Source organism: Microcaecilia unicolor, chromosome 6 (assembly GCF_901765095.1).
Source record: "Microcaecilia unicolor chromosome 6, aMicUni1.1, whole genome shotgun sequence".
Lineage (NCBI taxonomy): Eukaryota > Metazoa > Chordata > Amphibia > Gymnophiona > Siphonopidae > Microcaecilia > Microcaecilia unicolor.
In genome coordinates, this window is record NC_044036.1 from 289,491,722 (window position 1) to 289,515,272 (window position 23,551).

General features: G+C 47.4%; 1 protein-coding gene and 1 long non-coding RNA gene across 3 annotated transcripts in view; one reads left to right on the plus strand and one right to left on the minus strand.

Annotated features, from left to right (window-relative positions):
- Positions 1-23,551, plus strand: part of RAPGEF1 (Rap guanine nucleotide exchange factor 1) — a 324,367-nt gene that overhangs the window by 95,309 nt on the left and 205,507 nt on the right. For both annotated transcript variants that reach the window (XM_030207790.1, XM_030207791.1), the window contains exons 2-3: positions 13,097-13,236; positions 14,334-14,512. In XM_030207790.1, the coding sequence (XP_030063650.1) occupies positions 13,097-13,236; positions 14,334-14,512 (319 nt within the window). The remainder of the gene's footprint in view (positions 1-13,096; positions 13,237-14,333; positions 14,513-23,551) is intronic.
- On the minus strand, positions 310-20,331 carry LOC115473119. The gene is made up of 3 exons (XR_003942609.1): positions 20,320-20,331; positions 8,559-8,566; positions 310-406 (listed from the first exon to the last, which is right to left on the minus strand). It is a non-coding gene; the product is annotated as an uncharacterized LOC115473119 (long non-coding RNA).

Sequence of the window (23,551 nt, forward strand, 5' to 3'; positions counted from 1 at the left end):
TCCTGGAACTCATAATTTAGAAAAACAGATATAGAAGCAGTTAAAGCAGATTTTTAACTATAGAAGTGTACAAAGTTGTTTATCATTAAAGAAGAATCCGGTAGCCAAATAATTTTGTGTTCAGCTTTAAAAAAAAAAAAAAAACCCTACTAAACAATTACACATTTTTCCAAATGGAGGCTGTTTTCTGTGTGAAGCTGGAGCAAATGGCTCTGGTCATTCCCCCCATCCCCAGACCCTGCTTCCAGAGTTAGTGAAATGATCCTGCTGAGCATTTGCATCAGATGCCTTATCCCAGCTAGGGTTACCATATGGCTCCAGAAAAAGGAGGACAGATTGAGCCAGTCTGGGTTTTACTTCCATTGCTTTCAATGGAAGCAAAACCCATACTGGATCAATGTGTCATCTGTGATATCTATTTATAGCACCTTAGCTGCCCTATCACAGCTCTCTTCTGGGACCTCTCAGTATGATCCTTGTTGTCCTTCCCAATTAAGCATGGATATAATAAACAATTTTTCCTACATTCACACTTTTGAATCTTAAGCAAACGTCAGTAGGAAACTAGAGTTGTTTTTCTGATTGAACTGCAAATATTGCTGTATGAATTCTCACTGTATGTACACTTTGGTACACACTACCTGTCTCTTATGGTGTGTGATCCTCATTGGTTGTCTGCAAGCACCCCAAGCCTTCTAGAGTAACTTGTGGCATCCTAACTGGGGGAGATACTTTGTTTTTCTGCATGTCATAGCGTCTCAGGGCCAAATGAGCCATTAATGAGCAAGTAGTAAATCGTGGCATGCACTAAATGCTTCTCCGAGCCATTTTCCAATCACTGTAGCAGCTAACGAAAATGGAATGCAGATGAGCAAATTAGTACCCCAATGTGCATAAATCATATTGTAATGAGATGCACTACCGTGTTCCGATTGCCTAACCGTGGAAAATCTAACGGGAGGTCTGTACCTCTCGTTGGGGCTGCGCAGCCTCTCAAAACTTCTATAAATGTAATTAAAAAAAATCGGGGGAAAAAACGTCCAGGTGCTTGTCAGGGACGTCCTTCACTGCCTAGCCACGTCCAAGTGCTCGTCAGGGCCATCATTCTAAAGCGCCTAACATGGACGTCCTTCACTGAAACATTTAAAAAAAAAAAAAAGGACGGCCCTGACAAGCAATTGGACGTTTTTCCCCAGATTTTTTTGTGATGGGTGTTCTTCTGCGAGGATGTCCAAATAAAAAAACTATTTGGACATCTTTTTTGATTATGCCCCTCCTTCAGGTCTCTCTCAGCCAATCACAGCGCGTTTAGCTGACACCGGTGACAGCTAAACACGCTGTGATTGGCTGAGAGAGACCTGGAGGAGGGGCATAATCGTAAGAAAAATGCGTCACAAAAAATCTGCAGGGGAAAAAAAAAGTCCCGTCAGGGACGTCCTTTTTTTTGTTGTTGTTTTTTTGAGTGAGGCAGCCTGTGTCTGGTCCTGCACTGCTGGTTCCAATGCAGGCGACTCACGAGAGGGTTGGGTTCATCTCCTTATTAGCCAGGGCTCCTTCCCCACCTCTTGGTGCACAGCTGGCCCCTCTTCCCCAGGCATAAGGGTGGAAGCTGGGTCACTCCTCCTTGTCTTGCCGGCTTAGGGAAAGAGGAGAGAGATCAGCTGTGGGCACGGGGTTTGATTGTTTTTTTTAGTGAAGGACGTCCATAAAGGACGTCCTTGACATGCGTAGAGCAGCCAGTGTAACGCTTGGCTGCTCTGCACAGGCTCGACCGGCAGACTGGCTGACTGGCTTCCGAGGAAATAGAGAATGCAAGTAAGCTACAACAAGCAGCTCATTTGCATTCCCTTTCCTTGATGCATGGCCGTTCCCTACTGATTCGCTGTGGAATCGGTAAAGGAAGGGCTCTTCCGAGGACCTTAGGGCATCTGCCCTTCAGCCCTGAAGTTCAGAGATGCCAAGCCCCAATTCCAGGCTGGAGATCCTGGACCAGTCCTGGTTTTGAATTTACATTCCAAAGTAGTTTAGGATTTGTAGTACCTGATCCCGCCCATTGAACTGCAAGTCCTATAATGTTGTAGGATGAGGAGGGGAAAAAGTCCAGGACTGTTCCAAAATCTCCAACCTGTAACTGGGCAACTTGGCATCTCTGGAAGCTGCAGTTGCAGTGTGAGTGATTGGAGTCCCTAATTTAAGAGAAGGAGCTTCCACCCCTTCAGCTAGAGAGTATTGGTAGTTTTCCTCCCCTCAAGCTCCACACCCTCTGTGAACAGTGACTCTTGAAATTCCTTCTCACAGGAATTAGCAGCATTGCTGTCCTTTTGTTCTGAATAACATGAAAAACGTTTTGATTTTACATTCTTAAGTGAGGTTAGAATGGGAACATGCAGGCTGGGGAGGGGGGCAGCTCAGTTCTCAGTCAGTACTGAATAGAAGGGGTAGGAGGAGCTGCAGGGCTGAGGTATTAGGAGAACTCTGTGGGGTGGTGGGGAGGGGTGCCTCCAGTACTGGAATAGCAGAAAATGAGTGCTTCAGGACAAGTGTATTGACAAAGCTGTGACTGGAGGTCTTAGTACAGGAATAGCAGGCATGACTAAAGTGCTTTGGTAGAACTATGTGTAAAAGATTCTTTTTCCTGGGCTTTAGCTAGGAGATGAGACGCTCCCACTAACATGCTTACTATACACCCTGGTGGGGTTGTGAATGCTGCAACTTGCAGAGGTTGTCTCTGTGACATCACTGGTCGTATCCATGGTAACCGGTAAATAGTGCCAGGAGCCAGATGTTGTCCCGGCTGAGTCTGAGCATGCCTCATGAGCCTCACAGCATTGAAAACCGATACCCAGCCAGTTTTGGATAGGCCCAAATGTGTTTCTGATCAGAAAAGTATTTTAATCTGAGTGTGTGCAGCATCTTGGGACACAAGGCACAGCTGCTTGCACTGGAATTTGATGTGTTTAAACAGTGTCTTCAAGTAGGCTGCAGTGCTCCTTTGCTGTGTGGATTGGGGAAAGAGCAACCTGAGATTTAGAAGACAAAGACATAATAGGTTCATTTTAAAGTTAAGAACAAACCTGTTATCCTGTTCCAAAGCCATGTAAATAGTTGTAAGTATACTTGTCTTCAGTTTGGGTGGCAAACTGAAATGATAAGGAGAGGATGAAAGTGTTTGTAGTAGAAAAGCTTGAAAACTGCTAGATCTTTATTAAACATGCCTATGAAAAGATAAGCTCATCATTTGATAAATCTGGTTTAAACTAATGTTTGTGTCCTCTGCTAGTGAGTTGAATTGGTGTTTATTTGTGTTTGTATGTGCTTCACATTTAATAGAATGATTGAAGTTCTGTAGAGAGAAGCATCTTTGCAGCACCTGCTGGATCTCTACTCTGAGTGGCTATTTTCTAATTCGTGGTATCAAGTATTTGCTATGGATCCCATTCATTAAATAATGCTCATTGACCTGCACTCACCCTGAGTACTGAACAGGTCTTTAAATATGTCTTCCAAAAACCCTTTCAACTCTATGCACTAAGAGCAAAGTTTAATAATAGACCACCTAATTTGTGCAGCAAGCATGTACATAAAGGAAAGTGTGTGCAAATATTCCACACACATTTTTAGAAAAACCATAAGTATGTGTGTAACTGCAAACCCTACTTAACTCTGCCCCATGGAACACGTCTGCTTATCATGGGTAAAATTATGTATGAAACAACATGATGCACATAGTTTTAGTTTAACACAGTTAAAAGAAATCTATTATAGTAAAGCAGTGTACACTATGCTCTGTGACCTTTGGCCTAGTCCCACAACGTCCCTAAAAGTTAAAGTAAATGAGTGAGTCTTGAGTGATGATTTGAATCTAGAACTGTTAGGTTCCTCCCTGAAGTAACTAGGAATTGAATTCCATTCAAGGGGCCATAATAGGAAAAAGCTATTGGTCTTGTGATTAACTGATAGAAGAGGGAGATGGTAGGGTCAATTGATTAGAATAAAGAGCACGAGTTAGATGGGATGATGAATAGGAAATAAGCAGATTAAATATATTAAGAAGGGATTCTGGTAACCAAGATTTTAAATTGTAATCTGAAATGAATCAGTTACCAGTGTAGTCCTTGAAGGACAGGAGTAATGTAATCATAACATTTGGTACCTGTAAGTAGTCTTGCTGCTATGTTTTGGAGGACTTAAGCCTACGAAGAGAGGACTGTATCTATTCCAGCAATTTAATAACAAGCCATTTACACGCACACAGTTCTGTTTTATAAACATACATGACTTTTAAAATTATTCTGTAATTCCATTCTGGATGCTGCATTCAAGTTGCAGTATCAACTCAGTTTCTCCAGGTTAGCATGGGCAGAACGCTGTGCATGGGTCTAGGATGCAGTCATAAATGCTTCATGTACTGCTGCTTCCACTGAAGAGGTCTTTGTATTCTGTGTTTGATTTGAAGACTGTAGTTACTTTCTATAACCTCATACTGTGAGTGAGAAACATTGCATAGGCTGACAGCCAAGTTACTCCTGTGATGAGTCACAAAAACTCCTGCACCTTTAATCAGCCGTCCCCACTGCTCCGATTCATCATTGGCTTCTAGTTTTGAAAACACGGTGGCATGGTATGAGTTACAATACCTCTTTCATATAGAAATAAGGGTTAAAAGATGTGGGTGAAAACTTTTTATTGGACTGGGTCAGTACATTTGTGACAAATTTTGAGAGCTATCCTCTCTGCATTTGGGTCATCTTCTCTTTTGATCTATGTAGGCAATGAGTTCTTGAAGACTTTGAATTAGCTATAAGTAGGGACCTTTCTACTGGATTATTTCTATATATTCAAGTTTGGCTAACATGGCACAGGCACTCCTTTGGTAAAGATGGTTAATGCAGTGAGTTGAGGAAGTGGGTTCAAATCCCACTGCAGTCTAATGGTTAGTGCAGTGGGTTGAGATCCTTGGGAACTGGGTTCAGTTCCCACTGCAGCTCCTTGTGACCCTAGGCAAGTCACTTAACCCTCCATTGCCCCAGGTACAAATAACCTTAGATTGTGAGCCCATTAGGGATAGAAAAGTACCTGCAAAAAATAGTATATATGTAAACCACTTTGACTGTTGAATAAACATAAACATAAAGACGTCTTTCAACACCTACTAGCACTACTAGACGTACGCAGCGCTGTACACTTGAACATGAATGGTAGTTCTCATGCTAGATGCCTTTACTGTGGTGGCATAGCATACACTTTACTGTCCAGCCATTATAAAGACAGGTTTGAAAGGGTAAAAATTCATGGGATTGAAAATGACCATCTCTTTAGTAGCAAAATCCAGCTGCCAAATTTCACAAGGAAGGTAGAGTTAGTCATGAGCAAAAGTGGTGTTCTCTCCAGGGCACTTTACTTCAATGCAAGACCCATGAGCCAGTGGTAGCTCCATGGGCTGCTTGGACGGTCCCCGTCACCCCCCAGACACTATCATTTTCACAGTCCTTTGATTTCCTCTACCCCTCCCAAACACTCTTCTTACTTCTCACACCATCTGCTTCTAAAGGTAGGAGTGGTGCCCTATTGCTTCTCCCTCTGGCACTACAATCTTTCAATATATCTGAGCCTTACGTAACCCTAGTGGTGGTCTCCATACAGTAGATGAGGACCAGTAGATGATGGTAGATAAGGACCAGTTGGTTTATTCCATCTAATTAATTGTCTTTTTTTTTTTCAGTAGTCTTCATCCAACTTCTCTGTCTTTTACCCAGCCTCTCACCCCTATTCTACCTCTGTCTCATCCATTCCAGTGCTGGGCTTCACTACCCAGACCCCTTCTCAGTGAAGTCTTACCACAAAGTTTTATAATAAATTGTTCATCCATCAAAACTAGTGAGGATAGTGGTTATGCAAACATCTGTGCTTGTTGATATTGGAGTTGTAACCATGGCTGCTCTTTGCAGGTTGCCTCAGCCTTCTTGGAAGCCTGATGCAGCCGTACTGCTGATGTTAGAGTTGTAAGAGTAGTTTTGGAAGAGATTAGTTGCTCTCCAGCCAAGGATCTTCATGCTTTCACTTCATATTGTGCTCCTACTGGGTGGGGACTAGTCTGGCTTGTAATTTGCAGTTGGTTGGAAGGAAAAGTTCTTGGTTAATTGATGCCCTCCTCCAGCAAGGTTTCATGTAATTACACCTGTTTTATTCCTGCTTCTGTGCTGTTTTAGCACTGAAGAAATTCTTTGCCATCTAGCAGAGAAGCTTTTTTTTTTTTTTTTTTTTTTCAGTTTTGAGGTGGTCTGTTTCCTAAAATGATGGCAACACTTCATGCAGCCATTTTTTTCAATAGTAGTTTATATAGAAAGGGGCATGATAGAAAGTCACCTTATAAATGGCATTTAAAGTGTTACAGTAAACCCGAGAGCACCTGAGAAAACCGTGTTCGCCCCAGGGACAGCAGCAGTATTGGTTCTTAACGCACCTCACCATTCTGGGTTCAGGGTCTTTCTAATGAATATACATAAGGCAGAAAATTGCATACATTGCAGACCAAATATATGCAGTTCCAAGTTAACCAGTTCCAGGAGGGAGATTTTAAGCGAGTCCTGGATTTCTGCCAATCTCATCCTGATGTAGTATGGGACCTGCAGCACTGATTTCTATGGGTAGGATCAGGGACTACAAATCCCACAATGCTTTGAAATGTAAGTTTAATACCAGGTCTGGCCTACCTCCCTTGTGGAACTGGGTAACTTGGAGTGGAAGAGTAGCCTAGTGGTTAGTGCAATGGACTTTGATCCTGGGGAACTGAGTTCAATTCCCACTGCAGCTCCTTGTGACTCTGGGCAAGTCACTTAACCCTCCATTGCCCCTGGTACAAAATAAGTACCTGAATATATGTAAACCACTTTGAATGTAGTTGCAAAAACCTCAGAAAGGCGGTATATAAGTCCCATTTCCCTTCCCTTCCCCTTCTATGTATGCATGTCTGTGTCATATGTATTTATGCAGGCAGTCCAAAGAAGCAGCAAGTAAAAGGCATGCCTCCACAGCACTTGGTCCAGTAAAGGTTCCAGGGGGAGACTTTTTTTTTGCCAATCCTGGTTTTACACTTACATCTCAAAGCATTGTGGGATTTGTGCTAAGTCAACCTTTTGGGCATCAACTCTGACCCAATGACTGTAACATAATAGAAATTGAACAGGAAGAGGTATATAAATATCTAGGAATAGAGAAAGGAGCATAATCCAGTATAAATTACTGAGAGAAAAGGTCAGTAAAGATTATTGCAGGAGATTAAAATTGATATTGAAAAGTGTTTTAACATCATGGAATATGAAACAAATCATTAATCGGCAGGTAATTTCCACACTCTCATACAGCTTTGGAATTACAGAGAGGCCACTGAAGAATCTTTAAAACTGGATGTATGAACAAAAAAGCTCAGCCATGCCACAAACAGGCTTATTTTCAATATTCTACATTGCTCTCAATCGGGATTCCGTCCACAGTACAGTACTGAAACAGTACTGGTTACCTTACTGTCAAATTTTAAAAGAGAAATAACCACTGGGGAAAAAATATTATTACTCCAATTTGACATGTCCAGCACGTTCGACATGGTGGACCATGAGATTTTAATCTACCTACTAGACACCTTCGGAATCGGAGGAGACGTGCTACACTGGATCAAGGGTTTCCTCTCCTCTCGTACATACCAAGTCAAAGCTAATTCCTGCATTTCAACACCATGGACAGCCTACTGTGAGGTACCTCAAGGCTCACCTCTTTCTCCGACCCTCTTCAATATAATGCTGATTCCACTGGCAAAAGCATTATCTCAGCTTGGCCTAAACCCATTCATTTATGTGGACGATGTGACCATCTACATCCCATTCAAGTCTACTCTAGCCAAAATCTCCGATAAAATAGACGCAAGTTTCTCCATCATGGATTCCTGGGCTAAGGCGTTTCTGTTTAAGCTTAATCAAGACAAAACTCAATGTCTAATCCTATCGACCCAACACAATAAAGTAGTCCAAAGCTCACTCGACATTAAGGGCTGCAAACTTTCAATCTCAAGCAGCCTGAGAATCCTGGAAGGTAGAGTTGGATAACCACTTACAACTGGACAATCAGGTGAAAATCATCACTAAAAGAATGTTCCACGCCATGTGGAGGCTGAAGCGCATTCGGCATTTCATTTCAAAGGATCTATTCCTCACCCTTGTCCATTGGCTGGTCCTCTCCCATATAGACTACTGTAGCGGGATTTATGCTGGTTGTCAGGACTACATTCTGAAACGGCTACAGACTGCTCAAAACACGGCAGCAAGGCTAATATTGGGCAAATCGCATTTTCATCATGCACAGCCACTGCATTATAAACTACACTGGCTTCCAGTCAAAGATCGAATTACATTTAAAATCTGCTCACTAACGCACCAGATAATTTATGGTGAAGCCCCTGAATATATGCTCCATCTCATCGATCTACCTTCTAGAAATGCGCTAATAACTGCAAGGACCTACCTCAATCTACATTATCCCAACTGTAGGAATGTTAAATACAAGACCCTTTTTGCTTCGTCCTTGCCCTACATCAGTCCAAAATTCTGGAATGTTCTGCCGAGACAACTAAAAGAACTAGTCGACCACCACCTGTTTTTGAAGACTTTTTGAAGTCTTTAAAAACATTCTTATTCACCAATTGTGCCTGAAAAAAAGGGAAGAAGGCACAAAAAACAAGAGACCTGATCAAGCAGGCCTAAAAGTGGCCTGCCCCAAAAAAACAAGGAAACTTAAACGCAGGCCAAAAGCTAAATGTCGTAAGGGACTTTTTTTTTTTTTAATAATAAGAAAAAAGAAAATAAGGAAAGCGGGAATGAAAAACACCGCTGAAAGGCAAAAAAAAAAAAAAAGGAGCTCTCTCCTGGGAGTGTAAGAAGCAACAAAAAGAACTGCCACTTCTCATGTGGAGAAAACAAAAACTAAAAGATGTGGTCATGCTGTGTGTAAGAAGGCACTCATGTAAGCGCTTTGGAGCACTGCTCGCGCTCTAGAAAGTTCTCGTCCTTTTCTATGGTATTGTACTGACCCGGGCGACGCGGGATTGTCTACCCACTTGTGAGAATGTAAGCCTGCTTGTCCTCGAAGAAACACCTGCTACGGATGAGTAACTTCATTTTCTCCAAGGACAAGCAAGACGACAATTACCACAGATGGGAATCCCTAGCCACCAGGTTCACCGAAAATAACAAACAACATTCAATAGGGACTTGCAACAGCAAGGCCAACCAGAACAAATACGTCTAACAGCATAAATATTCTTGTTGTGAAGGTGTAGCCTGGAAAAGATATGAATGGGCCTAGGAGGGCAGAGTTGGATTCTGGACTCCAAACAAATTCTGCCCAAGGAAGTAGTGAGATGTGAATATGTAGACTAAAGACCACTTTGCAGCACTGCAAATCTGCTCTGGAAGCTGATCTTAAATGGGCTACCGATGCCGCCATGACTCTGACATTGTGAGTTGTGACATGACGCAGGCACCCTTCACATGCATAATCTGTTTCTATGAGGCCCACTCCTCTTTCAACGCTAGGAATGTAGTGTCTTGGTATATGCCAATTCTTATAAATGACTTGAGGCATATTTTCAAAAGCACTTTAACTTACAAAGTTCCATAGTACTTTGTAAGTTTAAGTGCTTTGAAAATAAGACCCTTTGAGGGGCATAATCGAAAGGGATGCCCACGTTTTTCTGCGAGGACATCCCCGTGAAGGGGCGGGGAAACACATATTACCAAAACAAGATGGACGTCCAGCTTTCGTTTCGATAATACGGTCGGGGACGCCCAAATCCCAACATTTAGGTCGACCTTAGAGATGGTCGTCCTTAGACTTGGTCGTTTCTGATTTTCGGCGATAATGGAAACCGAGGACACCCATCTCAGAAACGACCAAATCCAAGCTCTTTGGTCGTGGAAGGACCCAGCATTCGTAGTGCACTTTGTAACTGCTTATCCTGGGGTCCGCAACTACCTCTCCGGAATTATGTAAGCCACATAGAGCTTACAAATGAGTGGGAAAATGTGGGATACAAATGTAACAAATAAATAATACAATTGGCTATACTCTCTGGACTTGAAGGATACATACACTCACATCCCGATACTTCTAGCCCACAGGAAGTACCTTCGATTTCGACTGGGAACACATCACTTTCAGTACTGTGTGTTGCCTTTTGGCCTCGCGTCAGCCCCCAGGGTTTTTACAAAATGTCTATCGGTAGTGGCAGCATCGCTACACAGATTGGGAGTCCATGTGTTCCCTTATCTTGACGATTGGCTGGTAAAGAGCACCTTGGAGGAAGGTTTTCGGGAGTCCATGCGGATGACTATTCGGGTGCTGGAGCTACTTTGGTTCATTGTAAACTACCCCAAGTCCCATCTCCATCCAGCTCAACAATTGGAATTCATAGCAGCCCTGCTCGATACCAGGACTGTCCGAGCATACATTCCAGAGACGCATGCAGATAACCTTCTCTCCCATGTGTCCAAGGTTCGGACATCGCAGCAGATCACAGCTTGGCAGATGTTGAGATTAATGGGCCATATGGCTTCCACAGTTTGTTACTCCCATGGCAAGTCTCTACATGAGATGTATGTGTTAGGCGGTGAGAGTCTGATAGGTACTGAGGGGGAGAGGGATCTTGGGGTGATAGTATCCGAGGATCTGAAGGCGACGAAACAGTGTGACAAGGCGGTGGCCTTAGCGAGAAGGTTGCTAGGCTGTATAGAGAGAGGTGTGATCAGCAGAAGAAAGGAAGTGTTGATGCCCCTGTACAAGTCGTTGGTGAGGCCCCACCTGGAGTATTGTGTTCAGTTTTGGAGGACGTACCTTGCGAAGGATGTTAAAAAAAAATGGAAGCGGTGCAAAGAAAAGCTACGAGAATGGTATGGGATTTGCGTTCCAAGACGTATGACCAAAGACTTGCTGACCTGAACATGTATACCCTGGAGGAAAGGAGGAACAGGGGTGATATGATACAGACGTTCAAATACTTGAAAGGTATTAATCCGCAAAAAAATCTTTTCCGGAGATGGGAAGGCGGTAGAACGAGAGGACATGAAATGAGATAGAAGGGGGGGCAGATCAAAAAAGATGTCAGGAAGTATTTTTTCACGGAGAGGGTGGTGGATGCTTGGAATGCCCTCCCGCGGGAGGTGGTGGAGATGAAAACGGTAACGGAATTCAAACATGCATGGGATATGCATAAAGGAATCCTGTGCAGAAGGAATGGATCCTCAGAAGCTTAGTTGAAATTGGGTGGCGGAGCAGGTGGGGGGGAAGAGGGGGTTGGTGGTTGGGAGGCTAGGATAGGGGAGGGCAGACTTATACGGTCTGTACCAGAGCCGGTGATGGGAGACGGGACTGGTGGTTGGGAGGCGGGAAATACTGCTGGGCAGACTTATACGGTCTGTGGCCTGAAAAAGACAGGTACAAATTCAAGATATGAGTTTATCTTGGGCAGACTAGATGGACCATGCAGGTCTTTCTGCCGTCATCTACTATGTTACTATGTTACTCAATGGACCCTGGCTTCCCAGTGATATCAAGCCACGGGCAGCCTAGAGGATGTCATCCAAGTGTTCCCCGGAGCTGGTGCGCTCTCTTCAATGGTAGACAGTTTGACACAATTTGATCTTGGGACTCCCATTCCAAATTCCTCAGCCACAAAAAGTTTTGAGACGGATACGTCTCTCCTAGGTTGGGGAGCTCATGTGGATGGGCTTCACACCCAAGGAGCTTGGTCCCTTCAGGAAATGAATCTTCAGATCAGTCTCCTGGAGCTCCGAGTGATCTGGAATGCTCTAAAGGCTTTTAAAAACTGGCTGTCCCACCAAATTATTCTAATTCAAACAAACAATCAGGTTGCAATGTATTACACCAACAAGCAGGGGGGCACCGGATCTCGCCCTCTGTGTCAGGAAGCTGTCCAGATGTGGCTTTGGGTGCACCGTCGCAGTTTGCTTCTCCAAGCCACCTATCTGGCGGGCGTAAACAACGGCCTGGCCAACAAGCTGAGCAGGATAATGCAACTACATGAGTGGTCTCTTAATATGGGCCTGGAAGACCTACTGAGTAGTTGTGTTGTGCTATTACTGTAGTGTTAGCATGTTTTCCTAGATTTTTCATTAGAATATTAGTTATCTGGCTCAATTGCATCACCTATCATCCAAGGACTGAGTGTCAGATGGAAATTTTTTTTACTTTTATCTGCTGGTTGGGGGCCATAACCCATGCTTTTGGACAGGTCTGGATTCAAGGAGAGGAACTTAATGGTATCCAAATTTCACCTTAACCTCAACCTTTTCAATAGTAGTTCAAGATGAGTTACAATCAGATACGGTAGGTATCCCCCCACTCTACAGAGGACTTACATTCTAGGTTTATACCTGAGGCAATGGGAGGAATAAATGATGTCCACATTCACACAAGGAGCTGTGGTGGGATTTGAACCCTGGCTTCCCTGGATTGTGACTACTGATGTAACCACTAGGCTGCTCCTTCACTGGCAAGCAAGAAACTTAGATATGACTTTGTTTCATTGGTTAGTGCAACAGGTAAAACACCTTTGTATTCTGTTAATAGCCACACCTTTGTCATGAACCAGTGTCATAGAAAAATGGTGGAGACACAGACTTTGAAATTGTTAGTAGTGTCTCCTTCTGTGTGCCTGTTTCGAGTGCATGTTCAGAAATGAGCACATGGTGTGAATCTTTATAAGAAGGAATTTAAAGATTTAATTAAAGTTGTGTTGTGATCATTTCTTAACTCTTTGCATGTTTAGAGTGTTTAGGTTGCTAGTCTTGCTGTTTGCCAGGCCTGCCTCAGCTATATCTTCACCTGCTTTGTCATATAGATATATCATTTTGGTTCTTGTGGGAGAAGTGTCTGTCATTAAACATCCCTGCTCTATAGTACAGTCAGTCTTATTTATGTGGGCTATACCAAAAGGGAGATGGAAATGTAGCACAAACAGCAAGGAGTCATAAGTGGCGCCTTGGATCCTAATACCCATTTTAGGTGGTTTCCTGTCTTTGTTTTTCAGACTCCCAGCGCTCCCACCTCTCCTCATTCACCATGAAACTGATGGACAAATTTCATTCACCTAAAATAAAGCGAACACCATCCAAGAAAGGGAAACAGACGGAGCTGCCAGTGAAAACTGCGGAGAAGCCAATGAACAAGGTATTGAGTGTCACTGTCTGGGCATTGCCTAGCCCTGGGGCACTTCTACCAGTCCTTACTCTCCTCTCAATTGCTAATTATTATAGGAGTATCAGGACAATTGGAGAAGGATTCCAGTGTTTGCTCAGACCTGGAGCCTTGGTGGGAGAGGGGTCATATTGTGGTGATTAAATATGTTCCCATGCTGCAAGGGAGCTTCAAGCTTTTCAGTAACCTCCTAACTAAAGAGCTTGTCTCCTAAAGACACTGCACTGTGCATGACAAGGGTTCATGACTGGCCACAACCCTGTAATGAGCTCTTCAGGGAGGGCTCTGCAGAGGCCGCTGACTTCCTTTCCACAGTCCTGAACTTGGAGCCAGCCATCAAAGAATTCTGGATTAGCAGTTCCTCCCTTCCTGACACTTTTCCGCTGCTGGGACTACCCATCCCATTCAAACATTCATTCTGCCTTCATGCAGGAATGCATTACTCACAGTACTCAGAGATTAAAATGTCATTGGAAGAGAAGCCCCCTGGTGTTGACATCAAAGCCTGTCATCTGAGAGGTCACAACTAATTTGCCTTTGCACTTTCACTAGAACACTTTTGCTGTTTGGGGATTTTTTTGTTGTTAAACTGTACAGCGCTGCGTAACCCTAGTAGCGCTCTAGAACTGTTAAGTAGTAGTTTTTAGTTCTCAGTAACTTCTACCTTAACATACTGCCTATGTATACCTGGTTAGTGAGACTGTGAGTCCACAACATTGTACACTGCTACATGTCTGGCAGTGTGCACAACTCATGGAGCATGTGTGGACACGCCTGGCAGAGTGCACAGCTCATGGAGCACGTCTGGACATGCCTGGCAGTATGCACAGCTAAGAAATTTCCTGCTTAGGCTGATGTAACCAGTGATTTAGATTGGTTGCTTTGGCTGCTTTCAAAGGATCCTCCCTGCAGCATGTTCACATATACATCTCTGTGTATCAGATGCTATCAAAAGGTTGAATAGGATAACCTTTTGTAATACTGTATTGTATAAGCATGTGCTCCCTGAAGCAGATCCCTCTGGCTGATGTTTAGTTTGAATTTTATATTCCTGTATCTCTTTTCTTTAGAGTTTAAGTCGATTGGAGGAGCAAGAGAAGGACGTTGTCAGTGCCCTCAAGTACTTTAAGACAATTGTGGATAAAATGGCGATTGACAAAAAGGTGCTGGAGATGCTGCCAGGATCAGCTAGCAAAGTGCTGGAGGCCATCCTTCCCCTCGTTCAGGTTGATCCACGCATTCAGCAAAGGTTTGTTCTTTCACTGGCCTCATCTTTATGTTGAGTCTTGGATTCTGCAGTTCACTGGTATAGTAAAGCTGTGAGGGGTTGTCCACAGGATTGAGGGCATTAGTACAGCTTTATTGGGTGTGAAAGGGAGATGTTCAGTACTGGAATAGAGGGGCAGGATTGAAAGGTAGTGGCAGAGCTGTGTGTGAAGAGGTTCTAAGCTGGAATAGCTGGAGATGCTGCTGAGCAGGATTGAGGTGCAGGGGTAAAATTGTGTGTGAGAAGGTGTTTTTATTACTGTATGTGCATGTGGGTTCTCAATACTGCAATAGCAGGAGATGCTGAAGAGCAGGATTGAGATGCACGGGTAAATTTGTGTGTGAGGGTGTTCCTAGCACTGGTGTAGAGGCAGTGTGTGAGGAGGTTCTCAGTATTGTAATAACAGAGAGTGCTGCAAAGCAGGATTGAGATGCAGGGGTAAAGTGCATGAGGAGGTTCAGCAAGGGGTGCTGCAGAGCAGTATTGAGGTACAAGGGTAGAGTTGTGTGTGAGGACGTTCTCAGTACCATAATAGCTGGGGGTGCTACAGAGCATGATTCAGGAGCAGGGGTGAAACTATGTTTGAGGAGGTTCTCAGTAGTGGAATAGCAGAGGGTTCCTCAGAGCAGGTTTGAGGTGTAGTTTGTAAAGGTGTGTGTGAAAGGGTTCTCATACTGTAATACCAGGGAGTCCTATGGGGCAGGAGGAGCATTGGCAGAGCTGTTCATAGGGGTCCTCAGTTTTGTAATAGCCGGGGGGGTGCTGCAGATCAGGGTTGAAATGAAGGGTAAAGTTGTGTGTGTGGATGTTCTAAGTACTGTAACAGTAAGAAGTGTTGCACAGCGGGATTGAGGTGCAGGGGTAAAGTTGTATGTGAGGGTGCTTAGTACTATAATAGCAGGGGTGCTGCAGAGAAGGAGTGAAGTTGTGTGTGAGGGGGTTCTCAGGACTGTAATAGTAGGGGGTGCTGTAAGGACAAGAGTGAAAGGCATTGGCAGAGGTGTGTAGTGGGGTTCTCAGTACTGTGATAGGGGATTCTGCAAAGCAGTATTGAGGTGCAGTGGTATTGACCAGCCTTGTGCTTTCTTCATTTTTATAAAGCCATCCAATTTTGGAAAAATAATCTAAACATTACATAAGAAGGTCTGTTGAGTTACAGAATGATAGAGGCAAACGGAGCATTAGGAAGTCCAAGCACTGTGATAGCTCTCAGTATTGCTTTGGTGGAAACATAAGAATAGCCATACTGGGTCTGACCAATGGTCCATCTAGCCCAGTATCCTGCTTCCAGCAATGGCCAATCCAGGTCACAAGTACTTGGCAGAAACCCAACTAGCAGCAACATTCCACGTTACCAAACCCAAATGGAGACTGGCTTAGGTGAACAGACACACTTGAATTCCTGATATCCTTCTTTCTTTAATTTGTTTTTTTTAAAGCTGTGATTTTGAGTTTCCTAAATCATCATGTTATGTCTGTTATTAAAGCTTCGGGACAAAATGCAGCCAGAGAATGGTGCACTTCTTATTCTCCTTGTGCTGCCCTCCTAGGGAACATGCAGCTCTCCGATAGGCTTATAGGAAGCATGTAGTTCTCTGATAGGGGCCAATGTTTAGAACCTAATGCTGGTGTTAGAGCCAATTAGTGGAGGATTAGCACCAGAGTTAATTTGCACAGAATGTGCGCTATTGCTATTTTCACATTCTGAAGCTTAGACAGGACCCGGAAGAAGCCCATAAACTAAGACTTTGGTGGCATTCTACTATTGTCTGTCTCACTTTGGTTTGACTTGAAATTGTTATAGTGTCTATCCCTTGTTTGCCTAGTTTAATCCTCTGCTCTGCTTGATACTATTGCTGTTTCCACATTCCTGATGCATACCTGAGTCATGTGATCACATAAGCCAAAAGAGACCCGGAAAAAGCCCATAAAACTAAGACCTTGGCAACGTTCCGTGCCACAGGTGCGCGCTAAAGGAGCAGTTCATGCCTGTAAGCCCTGTCCAGTTGTTAGGACCTTGCTGTTTTTTGTTGTTTTCTGTCTGCTACATCTCTAGCTCCCTGATCATCCTGTCTCAGCATTGGACATTGAGACTGCTATGCAGTCAGCGCCTATTTCTGTTCACTGGAACCTGCAGCCTGCTAACTAGCGTTCCCACTGTCGACCATCCTGTCATCTTATAGACAGCGCCCGAATCAATACCTTCTCACTGGTAAACCAGTCTATTTCCTTTTGTCTTCTGAACTGTGGCTCTATCTGCTCCAAGTCAGCATTACTAAATGACCTTCTGCTTTCCACACACATTCAGATCCTCTGACTGACTGAAACCTGGCTTAGGCCGGGCGACGAACCCTACCTTTATCAATGTCTTCCCTTAAGATACCAAACCTTCCATGCCTGCTGTTCTTCAACGCGTGGAGGAGGCTTAGCTATTCCTTGTCATCAGCAGCAGATGAATCCATTAACTGATGGGTTGTATCCGCCTACCAGCAGGTGGAGATAGAGAACACTGAAAAACCGTAGTGCCTCTAGGATGGCTAACCCCAGCTGCCTTCAGTATTTCTCTATCTCCCAGCAGGTGTGGACGTAGCTTGATCAGCTCCTGGATTTCAGACTGCCTGGGTTGGCTCCTGTGCTTTGCCAGTTGAGCAGGGGTGTTGTGGCTGGTGGTGCCCACTTTAAAGGCATATAGGTTCACCATTTTCCTGCCTTACCCATTCCCCCCGCCTCCCGGAGTCCCTCTGTTGCTGCCTGCCTCCAACTTTCCTCACAGCGTTAAAAAAAACAAAAAAGAGCACGCTTTTACTGCGTGGCTGTTCTGAGGCTATTTCCAGTGATTCTGGTTCTGTGCAGCTTCACTGGAGCTCGTTCACTCGGTCCTCTGAGGTGAGAGTGGTGCCTAGCTCCTCTGGGGAGGTCCCGCGGCCGCCGTTCCGATCGGGGTAAGTTTTGGCGCGAAGCTGCCATTTTATTGCTATATTCCCGTCCTGTCAGACGATGGCTGCTGAAGGAGTTAAGTGCTGCTCCCGTTGTGGTAAACGCAAATCAGCAGCTGGGCTGTGTAAAACGTGCTCCTTAGACACTCGCGCTAGTATGAGCATGGCGAGCGATGTTTCTTCCCGCTTGATGGAGCTGACAGCAGGCGCCATTTTGGAAGCGCCGCATGCCTTGACCCTTGCGGTTGCGGAGGAGTCTGAGTGCAGGGGGATGCCTCGCGTAGAGGCTGCCAGAGGAGCTCCTACACCCGTTTCTCCTAATTCGGAGGCGGAGGGTCAGAGTGAGTTTTTCTCCCCTGAGTTTGTGCTTTTAATGCATAAGGCTTTCATGCTGAAAAGAGCTCTGCCGCAGGTGTCTGACACTGCGTTGCATCCTGGGTTCCCTCCGGGTGTTGAGGCCCCAGGGATGCCTTCAGATGTTATTTCCTCCCCTGAGCGTTGGAAACATGCTAAACATAGACAGGTAAATTCCCCGTCTGAAAGTGGCACATATCCTCTTTCCCCCCCGTGGTCGGGCTGTGGAGAGTCTGAGGGATCTGGCAGGCCCTCAGGGACGGATGATCCAGAGGAGGGTGCCTGTTTGCCACTGGATTTGGATGATCTCAGTGCGGTCTGGATTTTCCACTGCGACGAGCTGCCAGCTCTCATTACTGATGCCTTGCAGGCCCTCTCGATTGATGATCCTGCTGAAGGCGAGGCCTCCTCTGTTAATCTTAGGATGGCGAGTACCAAGAAACCTACTTGGGCCTTTCCGGTGCATGACTCCATCCAAGAGCTTATTTCTGCTCAATGGTCTGACCCCAATGGGCCTTTGAAAGTGGCCAGGGCTATGGGTCAGCTTTACCCTCTGCGTGAGGAGCACTTGGCCCCTTTGGGGATGCCTAAAGTGGATGCATTGGTCACGGCGGTGGCAAAAAAGACCACTCTCACAGTAGAGGGAGGGGTCGCTTTGAAAGACATGCAGGACCGGCGGCTGGAGTCCGCACTGAAGCGGTCCTTTGAAATTACGGGCCTTGCCTTGAGGGCGTCTATTTGCAGTTCCTATGCAGCCCGGGCATGTCTTTCCTGGCTACAGCAGGCAGTGGAACAGCCCGCAGATGGTGCGGGCCCCCTTTCTGAGGTTGCCCTGCAGATGGAGTTGGCCCTGTCATTTTTGGCTGACACCCTTTATGATCTGGTCAGAGCTTCGGCTAAACAGATGTCTGTGGCGGTGTCCACCCGCCACCTTCTTTGGCTGTGGCATTGGGCGGCTGACATGGCTTCTAAGCAAAGGCTGGTGAGGCTACCCTTTCGGGGCCTTCTGTTATTTGGAGAGGAATTGGAGAAGATTGTGGAAGACCTGGGGAAATCTGAACCCCAGAGGTTACCTGAGGATAGGCCGAGGCTTTCTTCCAAGGGTTCTGTGTTTCCCACTCTTCCAGACCTCGCTTCCGGGAAGCACGCAGGTATCACCCGGGGCGCTCTGCTAGGTTTTCTCAATGTGCCCGTTTTCAGCAGAGGAACTCCTTTCGCTCGGACAAACATTCCGCAGGGGCCGGTTCAAGGCCAGGAGTTCAGGGGCGTCCTCCACGATGATGGGACGCCGGTCCACTCCTCCTTGCCTGCAATAGGAGGACGTCTTTCCCTCTTTCTAGAGGAGTGGACCAAGATTACCTCAGATCAGTGGGTCCTGGACCTGATCAGAGAAGGTTACCGACTGGAATTCGGGGCCCCGGTGAGAGACGTGTTTGTGGAGTCCTGATGCGGCACTGCCGTCAAACAGGCGGCGGTAAAGGAGACCTTACAAGTCTTGCTGCACCTCAGCGGTGATCCTGGTGCCTCCCACCGAACGCGACTGCGGCCACTATTCCATTTATTTTGTCGTGCCTCGAAAAGGCGGGTCTTTCAGACAGATCCTTGACTTACGAAGAGTCAACGAGGCTCTCAGAGTACGACATTTTTGCATGGAAACCCTGCGCTCCGTCATTGCGGCGGTACCGCCAGGAGAGGTCCTCACGTCTCTGGACCTAAAAGAAACTTATTTGCACATTCCTATCTGACCTCCACACCAGCGTTTCCTCCGCTTTGTGGTGTTGGGAAAGCATTTCCAGTTTCAGGCCTTGCGTTTTGGCCTAGCCACAGCTCCCCATACCTTTTCCAAGGTAATGGTGGTCGTAGCTGCCTGTCTCAGGCGAGAGGGTATCAGAGTTCACCATTATCTCGACGACTGGCTCATCAGAGCAGATTCGGCAACTGAGAGTCGTCTTGCCACAGCCAGAGTGGTGGCGGTCCTGCAAGCACTAGGCTGGGTGGTCAATATACCCAAAAGTCACCTGACCCCCTCTCAGTCTCTCGAGTATTTGGAGGTCCGGTTTGACACAGCATCGGGGTTTGTCTTTCTCCCCAACCAAAGGCAGTGCAAGCTTCAGAATCAGGTCTGTCTGCTCCTGCGGCTGCCTTGCCCGCGAGCTTGGGACTTTGTCCAGCTGCTGGGGTCGATGACGGCCACCTTGCAGGTGGTGCCTTGGGCAAGAGCGCATATGAGGCCTCTGCAGATTGCCCTGCTTCAACAATGGTCTCCGATGTCCCAGGAATATCAACGCAGACTAACGTTGCTCCCTGCGGCCCTGCTCAGTTTGGAGTGGTGGCTCTCCGACAGGATGCTGCGCCAAGGAATGCCTCTTGCGCTTTATTCTTGGTGCCTGGTGATAACAGATGCCAGCCTTCTAGGCTGGGGAACTCATTGCCAGGGAAGCTATGCTCAGGGTCTGTGGACACCCGTGGAAGCAGTGTGGTCCATCAGTCGCTTGGAACTGAGAGCCATATTCCAGGCTCTGATGGTCTTTCAAAAGACTCTGAAGGGGCTTGCTGTCCGGGTTCTGTCAGACAACACGACAGCGGTGGCATACATAAATCGTCAGGGAGGCACTCAGTGCAGGGCCCTGGCCGCAGAGGCCGCCCAGATTTGCCACTGGGCCGAGCTACACCTGCAGCTTCTGTCGGCAGCTCACATAGCAGGTCAGAGCAACGTGCAAGCCGAGTTTCTCAGCAGGCATCAAATCCACCCGGCGGAATGGGAACTGACAGAAGAAGTATTTCTTCAGATTTGTGCCAAATGGGGGACTCCTGGAATGGATCTAATGGCGTCAAGTGCAAACGCCAAAGTACCTCGCTTTTTCAGCAGAAGGAGAGATCCTCGGCGGGGTTGGATGTTCTGGCTCAACCCTGGCCCTTGGAGCTCCTGTATGTGTTCCCTCCATGGCCCCTGATAGGGCGAGTCCTACTGCGGATTTGACAGCACCGAGGTCTGGCGATTATCATCGCTCCAGATTGGCCAAGGCGTCCGTGGTATGCGGATCTCCGCCGGATGATGGTGGACGTTCCAGTGCATTTGCCCCTGGTGCCGAACCTGTTGGTTCAGGGTCCGGTGTCTATGGAGGATCCCTGCCGATTTGGTCTTACGGCCTGGCTATTGAGAGGGCACAATTGAGAGACAAGTGCTACTCTAACAAGGTCATCTCCACTCTCTTGCAGGCCCACAAGCGGTCCACCTCTGCAGCTTATGCTCGGATCTGGTGCAAATTTGAGGCGTGGGGTGTTTCAAAGGCGATCACTCCCACGCGGGCTACAGTCTTGACAGTGCTGGACTTTTTGCGGGAGGGCTTACAAAAAGGCCTGGCTTGCAATTCCCTGCGGGTGCAAGTGGCAGCATTATCATGCTATTGAGGGAAAGTCGATGGCTTGTCCCTTGCTGCTCATCCGGACATTGCCCGATTTCTCAGAGGGGTGCTTAGGCTCCGTCCTCCTGTCCAGTTGCCCTGTCCGGCCTGGAACCTGGGGCTCGTGTTCGCCCTTCGAGCCGCTTAAGCGGGCTTCGGAGGAAGATGTGACTCTCAAGACAGTCTTTTTGGTGGCCATGACATCAGCTAGACGCATGCCTGAGCTGCAGGCGCTGTCCTGTCGGGACCCTTTTCTGCAATTCTCAGAGTCCAGAGTAACGGTACGTACAGTGCCGTCCTTCCTGCCTAAGGTGGTTTCAGCGTTTCACCTGAACCAGCCCATTTTTCTTCTTTCCTTTTCTAGGGAAGAGTTCCTGGACTCCTTTGGGCAGTTACATCTGCTGGATGTCCGCAGGGCGCTGTTGCAGTATCTACAGATGTCAAATGACTTCAGGACTTCTGATCACCTTTTTGTCTTGTTGTCAGGTCCTCGGCGTCGGTCTCTGCCTGAAGCGTTTAATGCGCATTCCACGAGAGCGATTTCTTCCTCGTGGGCTGAAACGGGTGCACTCTCTCTTCAAGAGATCTGTAGTGCAGCTACTTGGGCTTCTCAGCTCTCTTTTGCCCGGCATTATAGGCTGGATGTTGCAGCGAAGCAGGACGCAGTTTTTGGAGCTCAAGTATTGGCTCGTGGTGTGGCCTGTTCCCACCCTAAGTAGGGATTGCTTTTTTCTCCGAGGACAAGCAGGCTGCTTGTTCTCACAACTGGGTTGACGTCCACGGCAGCCCCCTCCGACCGGAAAAAAACTTCGTGGGAGGTCCCGCATGCAGGGCACGCCCACTGCGCATGCATGGCCGTCTTCCCGCCCGTGCGCGACCGTTCCCGCTCAGTTTTTTCCTTTCCGCGCTGGAGAGAGACGTGTCTTTGTCCCTCTCTTAGTCAGCCCCGGAAACCGGATTGCGGCCTAGCCCGCGGTTTTTCTTAGTACGCGTTCGCGTTATCTTTTCTTGAAAAAAAAAAGTTTTCCTCGTCGTTCTCAGTCGCGAGGGTGCGTCGTCGCGGCCTTGTGGCTGCGCAGTCGTTTCTTTCTTTTTCAGGTGAGCTTTTCACCGCCACCATCGATTTTGACTTCGCTGACGCGATTTTTCCGTCGATGTCCTTGAAGGTCCTGAGCGGATTCAAGAAGTGTGGTCAGTGCGGCCGGCAGATCTTGCAGACCGATACGCTTGGTGTCTCCAGTGCCTCGGCCCGGAGCATAATTCCAAGACGTGACCTTGTGTCTCGGCTTACGGAAGCGGACGCAGGTGGCGAGGCAAGTTCTGCGGGACTGTCTTTTTGGAACTTGCGCCGGCCCTTTGACGTCGACCTCAACGGCGTCGACGGCCAGGTCTTTGGTGCCGGTACCGATGTCGACGGCGTCGGCGCCGACTATGGCATCGACCCCAGGAGCACAGGTACCTTTGGCCTGCCGGCGACAGCGCTGGTGAGCGGCCGCGCGGGCAGTCTGCCCCGGCCACTCCCGCTGCTCAGGGCCATTGGGACCGAACCCTGTCGGATCCGATACCTCGAGGCCGGTGGGGGCTCCACCTCCTCCTCGTCCCTTCCACAGAGCACCGATGACGAGCATCGGAAGAAAGCCAAAAAGCACCGTCATCGGTCGCCCACGACGCATGGGACTGGCAGCTCTGGGACATCAAGGGACGACTCGACACCCAGGAAGCGGCAGTGCCGGGAGGAGCGTTCCCCCTCGGTCGAAGAGGTGTTGCTGTGCCGGTCCTCAGGTATCTCGGTACTGTCTCCTGGACCCGAGCAGCTTCTGGCACCCACACCGGCCCCCCTGCCTTTCCCGACAGCGGGCCTAGACGAGTGCCTCCGAGCCATCCTTTCGGGGATCCTGGAAGGGCTGATGTGCCAGGCTCTACCGGCACCGGGGGTTCTTGCGCCCCTGGTGCCGTTGATGGAGGCGCCGGTGGGCTCTGGCCCGATGATGAGGCCGCCGACGCCGCTTGCGGCACCGGTGTCGACCGCCACTCAGGTGGAGTCGACGTCGATGGAGGGAGCTTCGTCCCCGCTGGCGCGGGAGTCCACCACTCGACGCCATCATCAAGGACGTGGTTCCTCACAGTCGAGACGGGCCCTGTTGCGGTCTGAGCTGAGAGAGCTCATGTCCAACACCGAGGAGGAGGCCTCATGGGGGGAGGAGGAGGAACCTAGATATTTCTCCTCAGAGGAGTCTGTGGGCCTTCCCTTCGACCCCACTCCTTCACCGGAGAGGAAGCTCTCGCCTCCTGAGAGCCTCTCCTTTGACTCCTTTGTCAGGGATATG